Raw genomic sequence first — 18,375 nt, 5'->3', positions numbered from 1 at the left:
TACCTGTAAAGCTGCTGTTGTCCTGCGGAGCGCGCGCGCGCTCTTAGCGGTCCGCTCAGTCCGCGTCAGGACTGCGAGGGACCGAATGGACGTAACAGTGACGTCCGCTCGCCGCCGCTTTTTTTAACCACACAATGTGCGATTTATTTATTTTTGTTTAAGTCGTAGTCATAATTAAACAGCTCGACGAATATCACTGTTTATATTTAGAAAACGCGTCTGCGCTCGCGCATCTGCGCGCGGGGATCCCTGAATGGAAGACGGTGTCGCGTCGCCGACAACATGCGCTAAACGTTTATTTGTTTTTGTTTTGTTTCTTCGGCTTACATACGACGCCGTGTTTACCGCGTATTTTAAACCTTTCTTGTAGTGAGGTCTTGTTTTAAAATTGCGAATTATCTCCAAAGGCTGTCGGCAATTAACAATTCATAGGTTGTAAAAGACGCGGGGCCAACACAACCTGCCACCAAGAGGAAGGTGTTTTTTCTCTCTCTTTTTATTTATTTATTTTTTTAAGGCGATATGGCTGGTGAGTGGGGCTGGGGGCGCTGGCACAGGCTCTCCACGGCTCCTAAATGCTAGCTGAGGCAGATGGCACCGTCCCCCATGGAAGCGACAGCTCTATGAGGACAAACAACATCAACAACAATATCAAAGCAGAGTCTTCAATCTTAATTTCCAAGATGGAAGACCTCGTCATCCCCTTCTCCTCCGAGGTACCCTGCGACAATAATGGACAGCGCATGTGGTGGGCATTCCTCGCCTCCTCCATGGTGACGTTTTTCGGGGGTCTCTTCATCATCCTGCTGTGGAGGACCCTCAAGTATCTGTGGACCGTTTGCTGCCATTGCAACAGCAAAAACAAGGTAGGGCTGCACACAGAATCGCCTTAAATTAAGTGCAATTGTTCTCATTATGCAGCTGTTTTGCACGTAAACCTGCATCACCTGTGTCCATGAATGTGATGTAAAAAAAATCTCTCTGTCTGGCTGTCGTTTCTTGTTTGACACAGTCAGCATTTAAAGGGGTCTTATTATGCACATTTTCTGCAAAGCTCATATCATGCAGCGTATTTTAAAAGTGGCATAAATGTTTGTGGCAAAAAAAAATGCCCCATAGATAGTAGGGAGATTCTTTATAAAAATGAGCCTTTTTCAGGATTATAAGAAATGTGGTATTTCTATAGCTGCGGCTTGCCACGCCCCCTCATCATGTGGAGTTGCTGTTGGAGTGGCCATCTCACACTATGGGGGTTTGTCACACAAAATGTAGATCAAATACTAATCTGGATGTGGCTTTCCTTTACATATGTCACAGAAGTCAAAGATGTGCTGTTTTAAGGCTGGGTTTTGCTGGAATTGTGATTTTTGCAAATGTTGAATGTGTAGCTGCAGCTGTATTTCACATTTTTACTCAGTTAAAGTCATCACTTTAATGTCACATTCATGTTGGTGGTAGAAAACCAGACGTACCACTCATTATGGCAGAATTCAGTGGCCGCTGATGGCAGACACAGTAATTTTGCATTAATTAATTGAATAGAACAGAAAGTCTTTGTCATTGTACATAAAAATACAACCCCAATCCCAATGAAGTTGGGACATTGTGTGAAATGTAAATAAAAACAGAATACAATGATTTGCAAATCCTCTTCAACCTATATTTAGTTGAATACACCACAAAGACAAGCTATTTAATGTTCAAACTGATAAACTTTTTTGTGTGTGTAAATATTTGCTCATTTTGAAATGGATACCTGCAACACATTTCAAAAAAGCTGGGACAGTGGTATGTTTACCACTGTGTTACATCACCTTTCCTTCTAACAACACGCAGTAAGCGTTACCCAATATGTGATTGGGTATAAAAAAAAAAGAGCATCCCCAAAAGGCTCAGCCGTTCACAAGCAAAGATGGGGTGAGGATCACCACTTTGTGAACAACTGTGTGAAAAAATAGTCCAACAGTTTAAGAACATTTCTCAACATTCAATTGCAAGGAATTTAGGGATTCCATCATCTGTAGTCCATTATATAATCAAAAGATTCAGAGAATCTTGAGAACTTTGTACACGTAAGCAGCAAGGTTGAAAACCAACATTGAATGCCCGTGACTTTCGATCCCTCAGGTAATGTGCTTGTAAATAATGTGCTTAATTAGATGCTGCAGTGTTTGGGTGTTTTGCATAATGTTATATTATAATGGGAGGCTCTAGCTTGGGTTGTTTAAAAATGTATTTATTTTTTCTGAAATTATAGCTTAATTTCTTTATGTAGTGCTGCAGAAGTCGTTCCTATTTATATATATGAAATAAATCAGGTGTCACTGCAATAAGAGAATGGATGAAAGCATTTCAGATAAATCAACACTTGGTTTGTCCTTGCAGCCATGGCAAGCAAAAAAAAGGTCAAATCTAAAAAATTTTCACAGCATGTGCAATTTTAACGCTGCCTTCTCTTCAAAGGCAATGGCGTATCTGGTTTCCTGTCAGTTGCACAACGCCAACATGTGAATGCAGCATTCTTGGATCTTTGAGTGATTTAATAAAACTATGGAAAACTAATGAAAAGCAACTCAGCATCAGTGATTGTTGTCTTGTACTATGCAGACTATGCTATCTACAATTTTTTTTTTTTGTGGTAAATTTATTTGACCATGAGAACTTAATCAGTTTATAATGATAATAATAATAACAACAGTAACAATAATGAAATATGAATGTGCTATTGAAAAAAGAACAAATCTCACTTTTTAGAATGTTCGGGTGGTAAATCAAAAGTTTAAATCAAAAGTTGTGGGTGTCCGAAGCTATATTATCTATTGCGGACTAATGAAGTCCTCTGGGATTCATTGTAAACCAACTGACTTCAAGCCAGCATGCAACATCTTTGCAACAAGAAGTGTCTGCCAACACCATTTTTTTTTTCCAACAGATACTGAGAAATCATTTGTGGTTTATTGCATTTTTGTTGTGCATTAATTTTGGAATGGTGAGGAACCTATTTCTGAGTCTCATTTCAGGATATAAGGTTGTCTTATTTTTCTTGGGATGCCTGAATCACCGATTCACCTGAAAGCTTGTTTCACACATGACTCACACTCTTTCAGAGGGCAAGTAGTCCACTGGCAGAGTGGAGAGGCTCGTGTGCAGAACAGGGCATGTTTTATTTAAATTTAACCCATTAAAATCATTGGTAATAGGATCACTATGGGCATCTGGTGTTTGCTGTGCAAAGGTACTGAAAGATGTTAAGAAAGAAGAGTGAGTGTAATATTTCTTGTATTTGACATGTTTGGGTTGTGTTTAGCAGAAATGGATGACTTGTGTCTTGTTGCTGCACATTTCCTATGTCCTTTTGGTGGTTTTGGCCCTTCTGTTCATTTAAGTCTTTTGTTATGACAGGTGTGAGACGGTACACATAGATAGCATCTATATCTGCCAATAAATAGCACAAAACCCATACCTTTCTGTCAAACTGAATGTTATAAGATGTGAAATTGGGTCCTTTAAAAAAAAACATTCTACTTTCTCAGTGTTTAAATACAGTTGTATGCAAAAGTTTGGGCACCCCTGATAATTTTGATGATTTTCCTTTATAAATCATTGGTTGTCTGGCTCAGAAATGTCAGTTACATATATCATATAGCAGACGAACACACTGATATTTGAGAAGTGAAATGAAGTTTCTAGTATTTACAGAAAGTGTGCAATAAAATTATTTAAACAAAATTAGGCAGGTGCATACATTTGGGCACCCTTGTCATTTTATTAATTTGAATACATTTAGCACTAATTAATGGAACACAAAATTGGTTTGGTAAGCTCATTGACCCTTGACACAGGTGAATCCAATAATGAGAAAGGGTATTTAAGGTGGCCATTTGCAAATGTTCCCCCTCTTTGAATCTCTTCTAATGAGTGGCGACATGGGAGCCTCTAAACAACTCTCAAATGACCTTAAAACAAAGATTGTTCAACATCATGGTTTAAGAGAATGATACAAAAAGCTATCTCAGATTTCAGCTGTCAGTTTCCACTGTGAGGAACATAGTGAGGAAATGGAAGACCGCAGGCACAGTACTAGTTAAGGCCCAAAGTGGCAGGCCAAGAAAAATCTCAGATAAGCTGAAGCAAAGGATGGTGCGAACAGTCATAGTCAACCCACAGACCTGCTTCAAAGACCTACAACATGATCTTGCTGCAGATAGTGTCTCTGTGCATCGTTCAACTATACAGCACACTTTGCACAAGGAGATACTGTAATGCAGAGGAAGCCTTTTCTGCATACACGTCACAAACAGAGTTGCTTGAGGTATGCTAAAGCATATTTGGACAAGCCAGCTTCATTTTGGAATAAGGTGCTGTGGACTGATAAAACTAAAATTGAGTTGTTTGGACATAACAAGGGGCGGTATGCATGGCTGAAAAAGAACACATCATCCCAAGAAAAACGCTTGTTACCTACAGTAAAATTTGGAGGTGGTCCCATCATGCTGTGTGGCCAGTGCAGGTACTGGGAATCTTGTTAAAGTTGACGGTCACATGGATTCCAGTCAATATCAGCAGATTCTTGAGAACAATGTTCATGAATCAGTGTCAAAGTTGAAGTTGTGCTGGGGCCGGATCTTTCAACAAGACAACGACCGTAAACACTGCTCAAAATCTACTAAGCCATTCATGCAGAGGAACAAGTACAACATTCTTGAATGACCATCTCAGTCCCCAGACCTGAATATTATTGAAAATCTGTGGTGTGATTTTAAGCGGGCTGTCCATGCTCAGAAACCAACAAACCTGAGATGTTTTGTAAAGAAGAATGGTTCAAAATACCTTCAGCCAGAATCCAGACTCTCATTAGACGCTATAGGAAGTGTTTAGAGGCTGTTATTTCTGCAAAAGGAGGATCTACTAAATTTTGATGTATTTTTTCTGTTGGGGTGCCCAAATTTATGCACCTGCCTAATTTTGTTTAAAGAATTATTGCACACTTTCTGTAAATCCTATAACCTTTATAAAATCAAGGAAATCACCAGGGGTGCCCAACCCTTTACATACAACTGTATAGTCCAGTGGCCAAGGGCTGAAAAAAATACCCATACCCCTCTCGGCGGTAGAACAAAATGAGACCTGTTTTATTTGAAGGGTATGGATGTCTGCTTTTAGAAAATCATGGTTGTACTAAATTAAAATGTGTACAGTGCAGCAGATTAACCAGATATTCCACAAAGTCGGAGATTATTCCACCAGCTCGTCTCCGCGGAGCTCACTCAACACGTCACCGGCTGCGTCATCAGAGCACGACCAACACAAGGATCAATAAACCACAACACCGGAGGTCTGGAAAACGCGGGGTGGATTTCCGCCTTCTCCGCACTTTTCCAAAATCCAAGTCAATCTCCAAAATAAATATAGAACTCTTCAACACCCAATCACTAACAAATAAAAGCAGTCTAATCTTTGATCATATACTGGACAAAAAAGTTGATATTATGTGCCTTACAGAATTGTGGCACAAACCAGGGTTGTATTTGGCTTTAAATGAAGCCTGTCCTCCAGGATACACCTACCTGGAGAGGGCTCGGACCACCGGCCGGGGTGGAGGTCTCGCTGTCATCTACCACAAGGATCTAACTGTAACTCCCCTCCCACTGCCAGAGCTGACAACATTCGAATGTCTTCATTTCAAATGCAAACCACATACAGAAACAATATCAACACTTCTCATTTATCGCCCTCCAAAACCACACCCTGGATTCATTAATGAATTGCAGGATTTTCTTACGTCACTCTGTGCAATAACCTATAGCACACTTGTACTGGGAGACTTCAATTTGCACATAGACCCCCCCACAAACCGCCCTGCTGTAGAATTCCTTGAACTCCTGGATTGTTTGCATCTCACACAACACGTCACAGTACCCACTCACACTAAAGGTCACACCTTGGATCTGGTTATTACAGACAGTGCTTCCATTACCAACCTGCAAGTAAATGACTTAGGCATGTCAGACCATAAGTGCATCTCCATGGAACTGCCTTTAGCAGGCCCATATAATAAAACAAAACGCCAAATCCATTTTAGAAACATAAAAGCAATAGACAGCAACCTTTTTAACCAGGATATACAAGACATCTCACTAGTCACACAGTTCACATCAGTTAATGGATCTGTTGACTATTACAATTCTAGCCTGTACAATATCCTTGAGTCTCATGCACCAATCAAAACAAGAACAGTTACATTTTCCAAGTCAGCCCCCTGGTACACTACTGAGCTCCGCAAAATGAAAACCGCTGGCCGTGCCCTTGAGCGGAAATACACCTCCAGTGGCTTACAAGTATTCAAACAGGCCTACCGCGATCATCAGAAATCATACACCAGAGCACTCGCCATAGCCAGGTCCCAATATTTCTCACTAAAAATCTCAAACAGCACTGGAAACTCCAAGCAGCTATTTTCAGCAATAAATTCTCTGCTCAAATCTCCCACACACGCACATGCCGACAGCAGTACAGATCAATGCAATAGGTTTATGGACTTCTTCACAAATAAGGTGGCATCAATCCAGTCAGCCCTCCCTGTTACAGCCCCATCTCCCTCTGACATAACTCTCTCAACTCCACTCAACAGTTTTTCTGTCTTTTCAGGCGTCACTCAGACAGAGGTGGAGAGGATCATAAAAAGCATGAGGCCATCCACCTGTTTGCTGGATCCTCTCCCCACAGCATTATTAAAATCTCACATTACAGCCATCAGTCCATTAATCACAGCAATAATTAACCAGTCATTACACGCCGGTCAGGTTCCTCCAGCTCTCAAAACTGCTGTCATTCGCCCCCATCTGAAAAAGCCCTCACTCGACCCCGAAATCCTGGCCCACTACAGACCCATTTCAAACCTGCCGTTTCTTTCCAAAGTCCTGGAAAAAGTTGTAGCAGCCCAACTCCAGTCATCTTCACATCCATAACGTGTATGAAAAATTTCAGTCTGGTTTTCGATCAGCTCACAGTACAGAGACAGCCCTGGTCCGCGTCATGAACGACTTGCTTATGACTGCGGACCAGGGCTCACCATCACTCCTCTTACTACTGGATTTATCATCTGCTTTTGACACCGTGGACCACACCATCCTACTTCATCACCTCCAGTCTATAGTTGGACTTACTGTGACCACACTCAACTGGTTCATGTCATACCTCACGGGCAGGACAGAGTTTGTTACCCTAGGACAGTCCAAATCATCACCTCATACAGTTAGCTGCGGAGTGCCTCAAGGGTCGGTCCTCGGGCCGACCCTTTTCACTATCTACATGCTCCCACTCGGTCAGATAATCAATAAACACAAGGTTTCTTTTCATTGTTATGCAGACGACACACAGCTGTATATAAAAATGGACCCCACTCCCACCACAGTTCTGCCATCTGCACTTCACTGTTGCCTGGAGGAGATAAGGGCATGGATGGCTGACAACTTTCTTCAACTGAACAGTAGCAAAACAGAAGCCATCCTTATTGGTACCCCTCACCAAACCCAGTCCTTCTCAAACCTAAACAGTATCTCGATCTTTGACCATAAGATTTCCCTGTCCTCATCCGTTACAAACCTTGGTGTCAGATTTGATTCACATCTCACATTCGACTCTCACATCCGTCACCTCTGCAAGGTCTCTTTCCTCCACCTTAAAAATATCGCAAAACTCCGCCCCTCCCTCTCCCAATCCGACACAGAGAAGTTGATCCATGCCTTTGTCTCCTCCAGATTGGACTACTGCAATGCCCTCCTCGTTGGGATCCCCGGCAAAAGTCTACAAAAGCTGCAGCACATTCAGAACTGTGCTGCCCAGGTCCTGACGAGGAGGCGCAAATATGACCACATCCAGTCCTCAGATCTCTTAATTGGCTGCCCATTCAACAAAGAATTCAGTACAAACTCTGTCTCCTTACACACCAATGCATACATGGAACTGCCCCTGCCTTCCTTAGTGAACTCCTCATGCCACACACCACCCCAAGAACCCTCTGCTCCACTACGTCCACCTACCGCTTGCACCAGCCCAGATCCAAGCTCTCCACCATGGGAGATAGGGCCTTCCAGGTAGTTGCCCCACAGCTCTGGAATGCCCTTCCAGAGACCCTGAGGGTCCCACAGAGTGTGGGGGCATTTAAAAAAGGCCTCAAGACATTTTTATTTAAAAGGGCCTTTTAAAATGTTTAAAATGTTTGATTTTATCTGTCTGGTTATGTTTTATGAATATATTTTATTGTTTTTGACCCTGTACATTGTTTTTTAGTCTCTGCTCTGTAGCACTTTGAGATTCCATGGAATGTAAAGTGCATTACAAATAAAATGTATTATTATTATTATTACAATGCTTCAAATTAACCCTTTGTTAGCGGTAAACCATCAGTTCACAGTTAGCTATTTGACAGATTGTGGCTGAGAATTCCTTTGGTGATGAAAGTACATGACTTTTATATAAAAATCATCACAAAGAATGTTCTGAAGTCCTTTTAATGACAGTATAGACAGTTTTAACCCCTTTCCAGCTAATCACATGTTGATCTAGCAATCATTATTTGAAACTTGCAGAGGGTATTTGTGTGACCAGTTTCGATCGTCATTGCAAAATACACATTTGCGGTTATTTTACTGCACATCTGCAGTAAAATATTATTTGCTGCCTTATTAATTAATGCACAATTGGTCTGCCAGAGAAGCACAATGACCTTCTCAGAAACAATCTGTTGGCTTAATTAAGTTCATTGAAATTAAAATTTGTACCATCTCATTGTTTCTACTCTTACTTACCTTTGTTAGACCAATTAATACTATCTTATTATAACTTAATTATAACTTATTTTGGTCAAATTTGGTCACATTTTGTTCGTTTAGTCCTGATTGAGATCAGATCCATTTCTTGAAACAAAGGATCAATTGTGGAGCCATCTATAGGCAAATTGAAGACATAGAATCTATGGGACGCTACACCTGAAAATGATGAAAATGGTTATCAACAGCCAACTGCTCTTTAAGTTGCTGCGTTCAGAAATACAGTGAATTAACTGGGTAAAACCACTGAAAGATACCTAAAACACTCCGTTTGTTGTATTAATAGTGGTTAATTTCAGAAAGATTATCAAAACTGTACAGCCAAATGCATTCCGGCAACTTTCGAAAGAATTCTTGATCAACATGTCATTAGCTGGAAAGGGGTTAACACTGTCTATACTGCCATTAAAAGGACTTCAGAACATTCTGTGTGATGATTTTTATATAAAAGTCGTGTACTTTCACCCCCAAAGGAAATCTCGGCCACAATCAGTCAAATTGCTTACTAACTGTGGACTGATGGTTTATCACAAACAAAAGGTTAATTTAAAGCATTGTACCCATTTTAAATGATTCTACCTGGTATTTTCTAATAAAAGACATCTAAAATTGTCAAATGATATACACAGCAACTTATTTTATTAACATCCACTCATGAATAATCAGAGTATCAACAAAACGTGGGAAAATTCATAAAAAAATTGAGTTCTAAGGGGTTAATATCCCCACAGTAGGATAAAAACCACATTAAACCCTAAGAATGTGTGTAGTGGTATGCCTTACACCTGAAAGATGGGGTTAATTGATGCTCTGATTACATATTATGCCTCTTTGCCAGGTGAATATATCCAATATTGCAGTACAAAGACATGTTAATGTTTTGGCAAACAGGGGGTTAATCTGATGCATTGTACACATTTTAATTTAGTACAACCATGATTTTCTAAAAGTAGACATCCATATCCTTTAAATAAAACAGGCCTCATTTTGTTCTACCGCCAGGAGGGGTATCACCCTTTTCTAGCAGTCTTTTTTGGGCATGGCCGCTACTCTAGTAGTTGTTACCTTGATAAACACTTTATGTGGGCTCATAAAGCAGATTTGCAATTTTTAGATGTGTGTCACATGATAATGTCTTAAAGGAAATGTCATACCAAAATCATAATTTAGATTTAGGCTGTTAGTGACTATTCAGTGATACACTGGTATTACTTTGTGCACTTCAGGGACTGGTCTCAAAGTATACGGCATTAGTAACAAACAGCTTTGGAGACTGCCGAAAACACTTGTTTTCCAACAGCGTTCATGTAGCTTTGAGAAAAATGTACCAGTGGTTGCTTGAATGGAATATAGCTGCTAACATTAAGAATGAAGCAATGGATTAATTGCAAAGCGTGCATAACTGTGATGGTGTGTTACGATGACTCCTTTTTAAGTGATAACTGTTAATTTTGATGCAGTCATGGTAAAAGTAGCAGCAGCTCTCCACTGTGAGAAGACTGTGCACGTGCATGGCCACTAGTCATAAACGCAGTCTGTTAAAAACAGTCTCTGGTAGAGGTTCATCTTTATGCAGCTTATAAGTGTTGTCATTGATATAAGTGTGAAAAATCTAAAAAATACATCCATGATATAGGGCTAAAACGAGTAGTCGAGTAACTCGAATAATTCGATTACAAAAAATGTTCGAGGCAAATTCTTTGCCTCGGAGCTTCGTTTAACATTGTAGTATATATGTGTGGAGTATGTATATATGTGTGGCACTGTAACGTCCCCAGAAAAAAAAAAACAAAAGACTAGGGCATGCCCATAAGCCATGTAAACCCTAATCAAATTAGCGCCTAAAGCTACCGTTTTCCAACAGGACATGCAGAGTAAAATTAAGCCTTTTAAGAGAAAGAGGGTCCACGCTGATCATCTGAAATAGACTGCCTGCGCATTTAAAGCGAAGCTGTGTGTTTGTATATTTTTAAAAAACACATGGTCCGCTCGACGTGGGGAGTGACTGTTGACTGTTGACCCCCGGCTGCTGTCTCTCTCTGCTCGGTGTGAGAGGCTGGGCGAGTCACAGCTCTGTCCCCGGCTACACTGACAAACAGTTTCTGAAAGATCCTCTCAGCAAAAGTCCACTCTTTCTTCTGTGTTTTGCTGACACGCACTGAGTGTTTCACTTTTTTAATTTTCGCTTTTTTTGGGCAACACACAACGCTTCACAAACATGGTAACTTAAATAAAATAATAACAATAATAAAAGAACAGACTGTGAGGCTTGCATGTTCAACCTCCCACTGAAATGCATCTGCTGAATTGCAGAGAAAGGGATAGAAAAAAAAAAATCATCCCATTGCCATTTCAGCAAAATGTCAAGATTTTGGCACAGGTATTTGTGTCCAAATAAAGATTTTTGCATGGGAGCGCTCAGGTTGTCCAGATTTTTGCTCTGGTATGTCTCTTTTTGGTCCAGCACGCCTTTTTTACACATCCTGGATGTGTGTGCCTCTTCTGACTTACTACGATTTTGGCACAGAGACATTGTGCCATTGCTTAGGGAGAGCCCTGGAGTATTGATGTTGTTTAAAAATGCAAAAATATTTTTTTATCAGATTAATCGATAGAATACTCAATTACTAAAATAATCGATAGCTGCAGCCCTTGCGTGATCAGACAGCCTGAAAAACAGCCGAGGTCCGTGTGCACGTTCAGGGTGGGGGCTATAATGGTGTTAAAATGGCTTGCTTCTCTGGTACAGAGAACAGACTCCGTACACATCAAGATCCAAATTCCGACTGACTCTCTCAAAGTAAAATAAAAATAAAGCCTACCAGCTCAACTGAGGAGAACAAAATACAAAAGGGGAAATGAAAACTGAACAGGGCACTCACCCACTTGTAAAATGATTTCCAAGATTAAATATGTAAAGTCCGCTCCACCAAAGAAGTCCTCACACACAATCGCACGCAATCACCAGCTGGAGAACAATGTACAGGTCTACTATAAGTCCTCATGCCCAAGCTGTGCATGTTTGCCAGCCGTAGAATAATGTACCACCACAGCTCCTCCGTCAGCTCCTCACAAAGTTCTCTCACGATTTAGGCATGTTGGATAGAAAGTCCATTATCTCCTGAAAATGACGTATTCTGACTTTTTTCAGTGTAAAAAAAATACATCTGCGTGTTCAGGCAGCCTGTAAAATCAGCATAGGTGAGCCATTCCATGTGCGCTTTCCTTGCGGCAGTAAAATAGCATCCTGCAACACAGACAGGAGTGTCACCACACATTAGGTTCCAAAATCTGACAGACTCTGAAAAAATTAAGAGTTTTGTGATGAAGTGTGTACATTCTATGTGAATCCAAGCCATCACTTTTGAATGAAAGCTCAGAAGCTGCATTATCAGTCGTAGCAGGGTTTGTTTCACTCTATCGGCTATTGAAATGTTTCTGCTTTTCCTAAAATGTATGTCACGCCGAGAAATACAGAGTAAGACGTTTTCCGAAAATGCACCTGCTAATTCCTCGAGTGTGTTGGGAAGGTGTCATAGCACGGACCCACAACAGGGGGCGCAAATGAACGGACAATGAGTAAGCCAAAAGGTAACAATTTAATGTTGTGATAATACACAACGAAACGTGTCGTAATTCACACAGTCAATAAACACCAGGTGATGTGTGGGCAGGCTCGAAGATAGAAGACGCCCGAAGAGAGAGAAGCCGCGTCCCACACCAGAGCCGCCAAGTCCCGAGTCCCCAGGTGGCCCCTGTCTTCGACTGTCGACCCTGGTACTGCTGGCAGAAAGCAGAAATATGATGTGTGAGTGTGAGTCCGCACACTCAGTAATTTATAGTCCAGACACCGTTAGGAGGGAGCACCTCCACCTCCAAATCATACACACTCGTGCAGCTCCTGTTTGTCCCTCTTCTGGGTCTTCACAGGAATGCGACTGCACACAGAACAAGGTTAGACAACGTATTAGTCAGCAGAGAAATTACCTTGGTACTGGTAGTCGATTTCTCGGCGGGGAGGTGGAGTTGCAGTCCAGCTTTTATGGTGGTGATAAACGAGTGACAGCTGGTGCAGAGGATGAGTGACAGCTGTCACTTCTTCTGGGTCTGGCGCCCTCTCGTGCTTGGAGCCCGCACTCCAAGCAGGGCGCCCTCTGGTGGTGTTGGGCCAGCAGTACCTCCTCTTCAGCGGCCCACACAACAGAGTGAGAGGAATAACTAGCAGTAAAATACATCAGCGACTGCTAATTATTACCACATGTGCATGGATAGGCTTACAATCATGAATACTTTGATGCAAACTGGGACGTTAAATAGCATGTGACGTGTCCTTTTAAAGTTTTGCAAAATTCTGCTACATTTGACCAAAATGTGATTTTAGCATCCATGTGCCATATTGCAGTTTTAAATTTGTTTCGTGTGGGTGTGAATACTCAGTAATAGTTAATTCATTATTCATTTCCTGTGCCTGCTTATTCCAGTTAAGGGTTATAGGGGGCTGGAGGTTATCCCAGTGATCATTGGGGGAGAGGTGGGGTACACCATGGTCAGGCTGCCAGTCTTGGACTTCATTCACATTCATGATCAAGAATGACAAACAGTATGGTAAATCTGTGGGGTGTAAGTCGTTCTCAAAAAGTTAGTGATTGTGCAAGAAGGAGACTGGTGAGGGTGGTCATCAAGACACTTGTGACAACTCTGAAGGAGTTGTAGGCTTCTGGGGCTGTGATTGGAGGAACTGTGAGAAGTGTAATTTTTCTGTTGCATCACTAGATCAACAGTGTTATAAATGAGGATGAAGTGGTTTTTCTTGTGAACATGATCATTTATTGACATTGTAGAACACGTGGCTCAGTAGATAAGCAGCTGGGCTACCAATATGTAGTCCTCCCAGCTGTAAATCCGTACTTGTCTTGACTGAGGAAATGGCCTCATTCAGACTGGTATCCCTTCCAGGGGGCGTCGTCATTCGCTTCACCAACAGCTTCTGGGGCCATAGCTATAAGCCCCTGTCACATTGGCGTATTTATAGAGCTGCTCATTGCAGCGTTGTTTCATTTAAATACGCGCGTACTCAGCCTTCTTCAGTGTTCGTTCATACTTGCAGCTGCGTGTGTTCGCGTTTTAACGTGTGCACACAGTCTCGTGTACCATGCCGCTATTAAACCATTTCAGTGCTATTTTCTGCCTCTGTGGAAGTGCACTCTGTTCTCTACTGCAAGGTGTGGTGCGGCTCAAAAATAGTCATTTAACATTATTATTATTATTTTATGCAGCGAGTGCGTGTTTTTTTGAAGAGTCACAGCTCTTTTCAGCTTTGATCAGACTGATCGATCAGGGTGTTTGATGATCGCACCAACATGCAGCGAGTGCACGTTTATTTTGAAGAGTCACAGCTCTGATGTGTGTGTGTGTGAGAGAGAGAGATTTTATGAAACGACAACACTGTGAACAGTATTCATATAATGACTCCAGTATGATAAAGTGAAGCAACTATCTTGCAGTATTTATAGCTCCAGAAGAACAGGGAGATGTGAAATGCCGTACAGTACTGTGTTGTAGCGTGGGCGGGCTCACAATAGCGGACAGTAGCACGGCGCTGCGTGTACTCGCGTGAAGGCTCCATACGGTGCTGTACGCCGAAGAAAATTAAACATGTTCAATTTCTTCTGTCCTACGCACGTAGCACTCAACATACTGCTTTGTATTGAGGAAAAACTCCACGTGAAGTGGGCGGAGAGCTGCTCATTACAGCGTAGACGATACGCTGTAATGAGCAGCTCTACGAATATGCCACTGTGACAGGGGCTATAGGTTGAAACATGATGGTTAAACCCCAGGTGCCTCATGGGGAGCACATGAGCTGATTGGATTTTAGGGTTGTTTGATGCATATGTTTACATAATAAAGATGGCAAAGTTATCTTTCTGATAGCTTGTTGTAATAGTGTGTTGATTTTAATTATACTGCATTTGAGATATTTTTGGCTACCACACTAAAACGTGCCTTATTTTGTCTGAATTATCCAACTGTTAAACTTGCAGAAACATGCAGTCATTTACATGATATCAATCTACAGTTAGACATCAGAAATTTGGGCTTTGTAGCCCTTTTGGAAAAAACCCATGTAAACAGCTTTCATTTATTCTGAGATATAATTGTGCTCAATATGCTGTTTAGGCTATTACGTGGCTGTCAGCCTCCTGCTCATGAATTCCTGTATCAAAAGTGGCAACAAAACCATATGTCATCCTTCATACCTCACACTGTTTTGATGAAAACAAATCCTGTAAATATAATGAGATATCCATCTTATGATTGCCAGTAGGTTATCTGGTTATATCTCACCTCTTCTGAATGAGGAGAAATGGTGATTATATGTGTGATCGCCCTCTGTTCTGTGTTTGTGTTGCTGCTATAACAGAGTGGTCCGGTTAGATGACTTTGGTGGCCTTCACACTTGGCTGTGGAGGGGAACAGCTTGTTAGGGGTATTAAGAATGTTAACTTGATCTGTGTTTAGCTGACTGATACGGCCCGTTAAGTCGACGTGTTAGGAACCAGATGCGTAATTGCACAGGCAGGTTGGCAGCCGCCCTTTGGTAATACTGGGAATCTGGAATTGGACACAAGGAAACAGAGGTGGAAACTCGCTGGGCACACAGGGGGAAATGGAAACAGAGGTGGGGCTGAGGGTGACAAAGGGTCTGACATGGGGTTATTGCATTGCATGGTATCTTCCTGCTCTATGCAGCTGTGTCCTGATTCTTTTAAATGGCCCTGATCTCCGTCAGGATGAGTTCGAGAGCATGGGTTAAATGGGCCACACTGGAGAAGCAAGAGGATTTGGCCAAGAAAAATCTACAGTGCAACTTTCTGAGTTTACCATGAATGGTGATCTCTATCACACATTTCTAACATAACAAGACATTTGCGTTGTGAAGAGTACATTTTTATTTATTTATTTTTACCCCTGGGGAATCTCTCTTGTGGTCTAATCGAGCAACATAAAAGGAAAAAAAAAACAAAACATTGATTTTTCTAATGCTGAGTAATGGCAACATTTATGGCAGCATTATCTCTTGCGTGTTTCCATGAGCTCAAATGTAATTTTTAAGCCACATATCAACAAGTTTGTGATTCAGTTTTCTACCAGGTTGCCCTGCAAACAACAGTACTCTGAGACTGTCTGCAGGAGCTCTGATTCCAGGTTTCAAAACAGAACCTTCATGTGTCTTCCAATGTAGTTTTCTTCTGAGGGAGAGAGCCTCACACAATGCTGATGCATTTGCATGGCTGAGATGTACAAACCAAGTGACACTGAACTGGAGCGAACTATTGCTGTGCTGGAGCCAGTGGTGGGCAGAGCTAACCAAAAAGTTAGCTTTGATAACAGTTAATCAGCAAACTGAAACGTTAACTTTTATACAGCTAAACCGATAAACCCCTAAAAAAAAAATTAAGCAGAAGTTACAGCTAAAAGCTAAACTGGTGTATAATAAAAATGTTATTGTGCTGTTTTGCACCTGTCTTAAAGTAACCCTGAGAATGTATTTGTTATTTAATTTTGTTTTAGCACTCTGGGGTCAGTCTGAACTGGGAGCGAAGAGCTGGATGTACTTGTTATTATTACACTGATAGCACGACTTTGTTTTTTGTAGCCACTAACGACTGGGAGTGAAGCATGCTGGGATCATTCGGAACTGGGAGCGAAGAGCTGCTTTTATTATGTCTTTGTAAGAGAGAGAAAATAACTTTCAGATGCCTGTTGATTAAAGAAATTATGTGCGCCAGGGAGGTTGAGTTGGCCACTCACCCTCCCTTCGCGGACACACTAGAAAAGAGGGAGTAGAACCATGCTTCAACAGAGTCTGCTGCGGGTTAACGTACGAACGCCCAGCCGGTTGACAGGCGCACTCTGCTGAAGGTGTTGGCTCTCCACCTTAAAGGCGTCACGGTAAGAGAAAAATGCGCTGCAACCACTTGTGTTTGATGTAACTGCTTTTGTGGGGAATAAATATACGCCTTTTTATTCTAGCAAAATGCAGTCTGTGTGATCATTTCTGTGTGCCGATCTGACCGAACCTTGTGTTTCAAAACAACTGGTAACTTTTAGTATCGACTCCAATACACTGGCAGCTACTGATACTTCTGAATAAATTCAAAGGCAATTACAAACAGTGAGCCAGCGCTTCTAACATCAGCATTCTCTCGGCAAAAGAAACCTGGGAAAGAAGAAAAGAGAAAAGGGGACAAAAAAGAATTTATTTTCACAGCCATATAGTCTTGCAGACTGTCACAGGCGTCATGCATAGCAAGACAGTTTTGACTTATGCTTAAAATTTTAAACAAACTAATTCCAGACAACTTTTCTAAATTAACGTCATCTCTGTCAATTTTACAAAGTGAAAATATCAGCTATATGTTTTAGTTTTAATGTAATGCACAATTCTGAAGGTTTGATGTTAAACAGACACGTGCCAAAAGGCATTATGGGAAAATTCAAATGACCTGCTCCATCACTTCCTCCTCTCCCCTGTCCCTCCCATCAAAATGAAGAGAACACTGCCATCTACTGAATGGGAGTGTAAATAGGCCAACTGCAATTTGTGTGTGAGGTTTCAAATCCTGCAAAATTTCAGAGAGTTTGCATTGAGACTGTCTGATCAGCCTGCAATTTAACCACTGCACACAAACAGCAGCATTAACATCCCAACATAAAACTCTTTGTATATTGTGCCTAAAACTCTCGTGAATATATGATCTGAGTTTCTAGACATTGTTATTGTAATTTCTTGCAGGTTTTATGTAAACCTGTGAGAAGCTCAGGTTGTTTCACAGTTATTTACAGTGACCGGGGAATCTCTGAGATGCGATCGCTTCATGTTCATGTTATTCTGTCTGGAGAAACTGAAGTTTGCGCTTTAACATCCTGCTTATTGTCCTTTACAGCACTGTTTGTTCCAGAGTAATAAAACGTTTGAAATTCGGTTTGTGTTTATGACGTTCCACGCAGATTAAACATAGCAGACACTGAATATTTGGAATGTTTATTTTAGCAAGTTTTCAGGGTCTCATGCAGCAGTCTCTTAAAAATGTTATGAAATGTATAAAAGTTACAGTTTGGTCATCTGATGTTCATTTGCAGTTGTCATCATGTAGTTCTCTGGTGTGCAAGGGATTACGACATATCTCAATGGGGCGAATTGTGGTACGTTAAAATGATAAACTGTCGTGAAATTGAAATAAACAAACAAAAAAAGCCAATTTTGACACACCCTGTAAAGTTACTGGAACTTTTGTGTTGGTTTTTACAATGCCTGTGATCTGTGAGCCACTTGTATCGAGACGTTCTGAATACGTTTGTCTATTTACACTCCCATCCAGTAGATGGCAGTGTTCTCTGCATTTTGAAGGGCGGGGGGGGGGGTTAGGAGAGTAGGTCATTTGAATTTTTCAATAATACCTTTCGGCACGTGTCTGTTTAACGTCAAACCTTCAGAATTCATGCATTACTTTAAAATGAAAACATATAGCTGATATTT

General features: G+C 41.3%; 1 protein-coding gene across 5 annotated transcripts in view; it reads left to right on the top strand.

The window, feature by feature from the left end:
* Positions 1-475: 475 nt before the first annotated feature.
* kcnma1a (potassium large conductance calcium-activated channel, subfamily M, alpha member 1a) overlaps positions 476-18,375 on the top strand; it is a 461,512-nt gene continuing 443,612 nt past the window's right edge. For 2 of the 5 annotated variants that reach the window (XM_034184486.1, XM_034184483.1), the window contains exon 1: positions 478-866. In XM_034184486.1, coding sequence (XP_034040377.1) covers positions 576-866 — 291 coding nt within the window. In that variant the 5' untranslated portion in view covers positions 478-575. Of the gene's footprint in view, positions 867-18,375 lie in introns of all 5 variants that reach the window. The other 3 variants (XM_034184485.1, XM_034184487.1, XM_034184484.1) reach the window with 2 other exon arrangements.

This window comes from Thalassophryne amazonica, chromosome 13, assembly GCF_902500255.1.
Source record: "Thalassophryne amazonica chromosome 13, fThaAma1.1, whole genome shotgun sequence".
NCBI lineage: Eukaryota > Metazoa > Chordata > Actinopteri > Batrachoidiformes > Batrachoididae > Thalassophryne > Thalassophryne amazonica.
This window is presented reverse-complemented; position numbering and strand designations above follow the sequence as displayed.